The sequence below is a fragment of the Etheostoma cragini genome, chromosome 6 (genome assembly GCF_013103735.1).
Source record: "Etheostoma cragini isolate CJK2018 chromosome 6, CSU_Ecrag_1.0, whole genome shotgun sequence".
Taxonomy (NCBI): domain Eukaryota; kingdom Metazoa; phylum Chordata; class Actinopteri; order Perciformes; family Percidae; genus Etheostoma; species Etheostoma cragini.
The window spans coordinates 18,266,236-18,274,909 of record NC_048412.1 but is presented as its reverse complement, the minus strand read 5'-3'; the positions used below and the strand labels follow the sequence as shown (position 1 = coordinate 18,274,909).

General features: G+C 42.8%; 1 protein-coding gene across 3 annotated transcripts in view; it reads right to left on the bottom strand.

Moving 5' to 3' along the window:
- Positions 1-4,281: 4,281 nt before the first annotated feature.
- LOC117946197 overlaps positions 4,282-8,674 on the bottom strand; it is a 5,315-nt gene continuing 922 nt past the window's right edge. For all 3 annotated transcript variants that reach the window (XM_034874143.1, XM_034874142.1, XM_034874145.1), the window contains exons 2-3: positions 5,955-8,402; positions 4,282-5,367 (exon numbers count right to left, since the gene is read on the bottom strand). In XM_034874143.1, coding sequence (XP_034730034.1) covers positions 5,026-5,367; positions 5,955-8,378 — 2,766 coding nt within the window. In that variant the 5' untranslated portion in view covers positions 8,379-8,402 and the 3' untranslated portion in view covers positions 4,282-5,025. The remainder of the gene's footprint in view (positions 5,368-5,954; positions 8,403-8,674) is intronic.

Sequence of the window (8,674 nt, the reverse complement as noted above, 5' to 3'; positions counted from 1 at the left end):
CTCTCTCTCTCTCTCTCTCTCTCTCTCTCTCTCTCTCTCTCTCTCTCTCTCTCTCTCTCCCTTTGCTCACACCCTCACACACAGACTCCATAATGTTAATCCTGCACTGTGTCTGGTGAGCGAGGAGGCCTGCACGCTTTCACTTGTGAAATATCATATTTCTCTGTTTAATTTTGGACTCATCTATCTGTACAGGACCTTGCCTTCACATGCAACGCACAGGCTGTGAAGTATTATATGGTTAGGAATGAAAAGTATAATAGCATTTAATACATTTCCCATTTATGTCAAACCTGCCTCCTTCGCTGCTGAAACTGCAGTGTTTGAATGTAGATCCAGCTCTCCCCAAGCTCACTGTCTTCTGCTTTCACCCTGGTATAAGTATCCCTCCACCATTTGAGAGAGCTCAGAAACAGCACAGGAAATGAGCCAGTACATGCAGCACATCATAAGTGTGAGTGTGCCCTCACATGGCTGAACTGTGCAATGACAAAAAAAAATTCATTCATAGTTAGTTTAGCTTCCCATCATTTTTGCTCCCAGTGGCAATAATGGGAAGTATGTGATGCAACAGAGCGGATATACAAAAAACATATCAAAGTGCAGAATGTATCAAAGAGAGTAAAACACTGAAACATACCAGTCTAACACTTCATTACATCTGCTGCCTCTCCCTGGTTGTTCATAACAGGGTCTATTCTCGTCCCTCTCTCCTCTCCTCCTCTACCTTTATCACTTCAATCACTTGGCCGTGTGCCTCGTGCCACTCAGAAGCCCTGCTGCCCGTTCCACTTCATGCTGCACAAACACAGCCGCACACTGACATAGGCCGATTTCAAACACACACAGACCACAGAGATTTCTGTCCGCACTCTGTCCATCATCCATCTGTCTGTCAGTCACTGCACTTTGAAGTTGTGTGCAGTCTGGATAGCTACCAACCCTATACAAACACACATACACACAAAAACAAACAAACACACACACACACACACACACACACATAGTACTGTAAAAATACATCGCCAGCTGGACTGCTGATGAAGACACACACAGGGCCAGTTGAATATTCATAATCATTATGCTCTTAGAACCTTGTATGCTCAGCAATGTAACAGCCCAGTGGTGTTAATTAGGGGACCAGAATCTATTTTGTGTTACTTACGGGACAGAATTAATTTAATGACTAAACCCTGACAGTGACCTTAACAATATGTACATAGCACTTCAATGAGCAATGAGCTTCTACAGCAAGAAGGCTATAGGAGCGATTGTTAGTTAGGGCCACATCTTTTATGGAATTGATGAAGAAGGACATACTGTAATGTTTAAGTCAGAAATGAACATTGCCGGGGCGCCCTCTACCTCACCCAGTAAGAGCATTCGCCCCATGTTGGCTTAGTCTTGCAGCGGCCCAGATTCTAATTCCACCTGCGGCCCTTCGCTGCGTGTCATCCCCCATCTCTCTTCCCCTTTCATGTCTATCCACTGTCCCTAAAGTAAAGGGAAATGCCCCCAAAAATAATCTTTAACAAATAAGAAGGAGGAATGGGTGCAGTGTGTCATCATATAGAATATAGTGATACAGTAATTTATAGACATAAAATACACATGGTCATTTTTGTTTTTGGCACCTTCTGCCTATTACTAGCCTTACTAAACAATAAAAATGCTTCAAGGTAAAGCTGGACATAACCCTAACGAAAACTCAAGATGCCACAATAGGGGCAGCAGCTCCAAGAGTGGCAGTATTCAGAAAGGGAAACCCATCTGATGCTGTGCAAAGTCAGTCTCACATGTGAAGCAGGGTCAATGAACAAGACGGGAAATCCTGGAGCACCAAGGTGGCAGACTTAGCATCATCATCGGAGCCATCTATTGGAGTAGTGGCGTGAGGAAGACCAAACATGTCCCCTCTGCCATATACCACCCTACAGAACATACTCACCAGCTCCAAGACCAGCCTAACCCAAGGACACTTCGGTGTATCATGGACCGCTGCAGGAAATCATTCCAACCACATGCAATAAAACTTTTAACACATCAACAATGAGTGTTAGATAGACCCATATGCATCACAATACTGCATTATAGTGCAACTTGCACAAAGATAGGTTTACTTACATCTTTATAAAGACTATTTGAGTAGGTTGCACATTTTTACTTGCCACTTGTATTATATGTTTGTACATTGATTCCTATGTATATTTTTTTAATAGTTGTTCTTGTATTTTATTATACTTTTTACTCTTGTTTATTCTGTATGTGTGCTGTGTGTCTTATATTTACTGCTGTAGCACTGACATTTCCCAAATTGGGTTTATTAAAGTCTATCTAATCTTATCTAATTTAATCTAATCTAATCTAATCTTATCTACATCTGGAGACACAACCAGGTCCGACGGTCAGAAACTGCCACTTATGCTGAAGGAATAAGGACTAACAACAATGCACTCTACTCACCAAGCCTACTGGGCACAGCCCGGGATTGGAAGATGAAGGTCGATCTAGGCTGAAGCTCACCTTTCCACCGGAGATCATCACATCCAGTCTCAGCCAGATCAGATCCTGTGGTCAGCCTCACAAAAGGTCCTGTTCATCATAGAACTGACGGTGCCATGGGAGGATGCAGTTGGTGAAGCGTACAAAAGAAAGAAGCAGAGGTACTGTAACCTGGCAACTGAAGCAGGACAAAAGGGCTGGAGAACATGGGTACTCCCAGTGGAGGTTGGCTGCCGGGGTTTTGTGGCTGCTGAAGGGGAAGGGAGTCCGGTGACAGGCCATCAAGAATGCTTTCATTATAGTTTAAACTTTATGTACATATCATGTAGAGACCAGTTAAGAAAACCAATTGAAATTTCTGATGTGGGGCTTTCCCGCTCTCATTTATGTCTGTTGAACATAAATGTTTTAGTAAAGAAGAAAAAAATTAAAACTGTGAATTATTCATACCGTATTTCATTGATTTACAAGGAAATATAATTGGGATTAACTACTTTTTTTCTGCTGTATTTGTGTGTATGAATAGTGAAACAATATTTTTTCTAACCCAATTTTTTTTTTACCTGTATCCTTTTTCTTTGTTTTTTGGCAGCTTTTCTTAAAAAAAAGGGATACCAATTTTTTATATTAGCAAGAAATAAACCAAAATGAACCTGGACTCCAGTATTTCATCAAACAGATGCAACGATTCTGTAACTCCAATGACACCATAAAGCACGCCTGCTCATTTATTTGCATCTTTGCCCGCAATGACTTAATACAGCTAGAGAGAGTTTAGTACATAGGTTCACATTTTTCCAGACTATCTAATAACATTACTCACAAGCCCATTATGTACATTGAAAAAGTGACGTATTGCTAAGTTCATTACCCCTGGCAATATCCCTTCTTAACATGTGTCCATTGAAAGAGATGGGGTAAACAACACAGTCTTTTCAAATGAGGTTTCAACCATCTGACTTAAGTCAAACTGTTGGACAGTCTTTAGTCTCTGAGTTCTTTGAGGACAAAAAGTCTTTTTTATAAACTAGACTCCCTCAATGAGTTGCAAGTTACAGTATACATTCAATTCAAGGTAAAATTATGACGTATTAAGCATTTGCTTTTTCTATTTTAATATAGCAAAAGCAAATGTTTTCAAATATTCTCCGCTATCTCCAAGAACAGACCAATAGTAGCACATTTTTCAGTGCTCTGCTTGGTTAACCTTTGCTCGTCACACCCTCCACATCTCTCTCCTTCCACTGTCCTTCTATAGAAGTGTTTGCCCAAACTAAAATACAGTAGAGCTTTGGCCTTTCAGCATGCCAGAGAACCTATACTCGCACAATGGGCAGCGTAGAAATAAGCAATGGATCGGCCACAAGGACCCAGTCAGGTCATTTGAGCCATACGGTATTTAATAACTTATCTTGAGCCGAGCCCTGTTGGGCTCTGTGGCTTAAATGGAGCAGAAAATTGAGAGTGTGCAAAAAAACAGAAGACTGGCTTACAAACTCAATTACTCCCTGAAGGCAGTCCAGCAGATTTATATCAGGTGTCTTAATTATTTTTTTTCTTCACAGAGATCCATGTAAAGTCTTTTCTCATCTTTGGTGATTAGAATCAACTCTGCGGATCATCATAAATGACAGCAGAGATATAAATCCTGGCCCTGGTGTTCATGATCAAGAAAAGTTAGATATGATTACTGAAAAAAGCCACATCAAATATACTGCAATTCTTTTAACAAGCCTATGAAAAAGACACCAATTTGGAAGAAAAGATGGGACAAAGATTCAGTTACAGTTGACGAAATTTAATTCAAATAAGTTAACATAATTCACATAAAAAAAGTAAGTCTGAATATAGAGTTTGTTAGAATAATTCAAAAACGTTTGGTCAAACTCACATGATATGAATTAAATACGTAAAATATGACACTGCAACAAAAGATAAACTAAGCATTTTCCTTCACAATGTAGGAAAAGTTAATATTGAAATAAAACAAGTGCAAATGACTCACAGTGTCTCTGACGGTAGGAAAGATAGATTACATCTTTCACATGAAATAGTGCAGCTCTTAAAAAAAGTACTCTTTATATACATAGTTAGAGCAGAGGATTGTTGATAGTAAATAATTTGTAGTTTTCTGAGCACTTGAGGGTTTTACATATTCGATTGTATGGGAATGCAACTTCATGGGGGCATGTTGGCAGTCTAATTAATATTCTATAACTCACATAAAAATCATGGTTTCAAGCATGAACTTTCCCTTTCATATACATATACACCTATGAAACTTTTCTCATATAGAAAAGCTAATGTCAAAATCATGTATGACTTCTGATTGAAGTTTTTGCCACTGAATGGAATGGGAATAATATACATTTATATAAATAAATAAGCTTAAAAACAGTGAAATAAATAGTGCCTCCTATTTTAAATGTCAATTAATGAGGAACGTTTAGTGTCTAACAAGAGTTGCATTTGATCACCTTCCTCCTCCTTCCCTTCACTTTGGAGTCTATATGAAGAAAACGCTTAAGTTTCCATGTCAGACTCTGAGTTGTCCAAATTAGACACAGTAGAGCTGTACCATTCAGCACTCTCTTCTTTCTCCTGCACTCCGGACCCGCCGCCTCCTCCTCTGTCTCTTCTTTCGTTCAGCATTTCCATGGCTACTTGGTGGTAAGGGTGTTTGCGTTTGGTGTGTCGGCGTAGCGTGTTGCGCTCGGCAAAGCGCGTGTGGCAAAGTTGGCACTGGTATGGTTTCTCTCCGGTGTGGACCCTTTGGTGGCGCTGGAGCTCACCAGCTTCCCTGAAGCGTTTGGAGCAGATGTGGCAAACAAAGTTCCTCTGGCCTGTGTGGATGTGTTTGTGTCTCTGTTGATGAAAAATAGTACAAATTTGATCACAAATCTATACAAAATATCTCAACACTTTTATTAATGCACCTAAAATCAATATTTTTATATTAAAAATGGATCATATATTTTGCATGTGAAAGGGGTCACCCATAGTGATGGACTCATAAAGACTTATCACCAGACACTTTGGCCATAGCTTAGTCAACCACAGCAGGCAGTTGTTTTAAAAAGCTCTAGAAACCCATGGACACTACCCGCACAGCGCCAAACGACAGGCAGACAAAGTTAGTGACCAGCTAGTGAACATAGTGGAGCATTTAGCAGCTAAGGTGCCAGATACTTCCCACAGGAGTTGGTGAAAACCAAGACTCCATGTCTGCTGGATGAGTAAATTAGCAAGTGTTTGCTATTATGTCAACCTTAAACGTGATAAATGTTAGAATTAAGCTCACAGCTTCTTTCTGCTGCAAACAAATGGCCTAAAAATCAGTTATCGCATTTTTAAAAGTCCCTGCACTAATCATTTGCGACATGTGTTCAAGTGGCTTGTGTTATTACTTTTATTGCTCATTAAATTATCGTTGTAACTAGCTTGCAACTGACCTGCAGATGGCTGGAGCGTTTGAAGGCTTTGCCGCACTGCTGGCAAACGTGAGGCTTCTTCTGCGAGTGCGTGATGGCGTGGCGCTCTAGGTCAGAGAGGTAAAAGAAGACCCTCGGGCACAGCTCGCAGTACAACACCCTGCGGGGGGCCGTGCCGTCGGGTGTCCACTCTGAAGAGAGAGGATCCAGCGGGTCGAGGGGGCCCAGCGGGTCGAGTTCATCAGAGGGGAGATTGGGTCCGGTGGGTGGGGAGGGGGGAGCAGCAGTGTTGGAGAAGTAAAGATGGTCGTCCAGAGGTAAATGTTCTGACTGCTGGTTAGACGGGTCAAATCCGGGTTCCGAGGCTGGTGATTGGGCCTCTGAGCTGGGCTGGACTAAGGGGTCATAGGTCAAACTAGTAGAACGTGGGTGAGGAGAGGATGCTGTAAAAGTTGATGGCTTGTTGTTTTCACTTGAGACTTCTTCAGCAGATATGGCTTCGCTTCCGATGTTTGAATTGGCAGAGCTGATTTGGGAGTGATTGTTCGGGCTGTGGCGGTCGTTTTGAAGAGCGGGAGAGGACGAACGGACAGCAAGAGAGGTGAGAACAGAGCCGGAGTTTACACTGGTCACTCCTGACAGGATGACAGGGGGGTTGTTGGGGCTCAGTCTAATGACTGGGTGGGACAGCGTGGGCAGAGGTGATCCCAGCGTGCTGACCTGACCAGAGGACAAAGGGAGGGAGACGGGGGCAGAGGCTGCGGTGATCTGGGACAAGTGACCCGTGGAGGGGTCGAGGACCGCGATAGGGGTGGAGGTAGAGTCACCAGAGGAAGAGGGTACAGACGAAAGGAGAAGGAAAACGGGGGCGGAAGCACCAGTGGAGGTCTGAGTAACTGAAAGTGGAAGCGTAAGACCCACCTGAGCTGAGGAGGGCTGAGGAGAGGAAGAAGAGGACGAAAGGAGGAGAATAGGAGTGTTAGTAGAAGTGTTTGTGAGGATCTGAATGGGCTGGTTGGGGATTGATATAACAGCGTTGGCCTCCTGAACAGTTCTGACGCTTGGCTCTGCAGCCTTAGAGGAAGCTGAGTTTTTAATCATACGTGTGAAGACTTCTGGAGTCTTTGTCTGATCAACACCTAGTGATGGAGAATCAGTGGCAGGGGCTGGTGAGTTGTAAAGATGATCAGAAGGTGGATATAGTGCATTATCTAAACTTTGGCTGAGGCTAGGATCTGCTAACGTGGCTAATTGTGGCGACCTCATTTCTTCAACCTGAACCTCCGACGTGGAAGCATGGACCTGCGGCACTTTGAGTCCGTCGGGACTGAGCGTGTACGGGATTCCCCGGTCGTCTATCAGAAGAAGGTTTTCAGTGTCACAGTCTATCGAAGAGAGGGAGGTAAAGACAGAGGTAGAAAAGAAAGAGGGAGACAGGAGAGAGTCTTCAAGTGTATCTGTGGCGTCCATACGCAGCACAGAGCCCTCTCCTTCACCATCATCGTCCTCTTCTACTACATCTCTGTCCCCTTCTCCCTCATATTCATCCACCTCCATAATCAGCGAGCTCTCGCAGCCAGAGTCATCCAGAAAGCGTTCACACCTCTCTCGACTCTCTCTTTTCTTGGGCAGACTCAGGTCCAGTGCTTCCGTCTGTTCTTCCATTCCTACTTCATCAAACATCTGACAAAACTTCAAGTCCATTTCTTGCAAAATTAAAGGAATATTTTCCTCAATTTCAATCTCTGTAGTTTCTTCTTTAATCCCTTTCAGGCTCAATATTTTAACTGCATTAGTGCTTGAGATCAAAGGATTTTCTGACTCCTCAGTATGAATGATTTTAGTATCCGTAACAAGTCTGTCTTTGCGCATTGTTTCCCCCCTCTCTGCCTCTGTTTCATGGAATGATTCTGGCCTGGCTTCCTCAGTCTTATGATAAGTAACATCTGTGATTTCTCCTTTTTTCTTAACAGCAGATAGGATTTTAGTTCTGTTTTTTTCTGCTCCAGCTGAAACCAAAACAGGTCTTCTAACACGTGAGCGAGCAAAGTCTTTGGTCTGGCTGATGGCAGAGTTTGTGATTGGCCTCTTGCACCGTTGGGGAACAACAATTTTGAGTCGGATTGGTTGGCTGCACAACTCAGGCACTCCAGTCTTTACTGTGATTGGCTGTCTGAACCCACCAATCTTACTTGTTTCCTGAGAGGCTGGCTTAGTCCCGCCCCCCTTTGGCTTATTCCCATTGATTGATGGAGCAGCCTGCCTGGTGGTCACTGCTGCTTTCACAGGGCAGGGGTGTGGGTTACCTGGTACAGTTATAGCTGAGGTCTTTTCCTTTAGGTCCAAAGACACCTCTGTCACTGGCCCTGATCCCTCTGCACACTGGCTGCCATTTTGGACATCCAGGCTGCCACCAGTCAGGACTGAAGCCAACTGAGAATCCATTTTGGGGCATACCCATTTATATTTCTACAAAATAGGATAATACTAGGACATTAATAGGACACAATAATAACAATTAACAATAATAACAATAATAGGACAATAATATATTAGATACCCCGGGAAGCAAAATCAGAATACAAATAGACATTTCAAGCTAGTAAATGAGGGAAATTAAATAAATATTGTGGGATGGCTGGAAAAACTCAGTATTAAGTAGGCAACTGGGCCCAAGTTTAGTCCAAAAGCCAATAATCACTGATAATGGGAGATTACTAATAGCCTATGGATGAGACTGA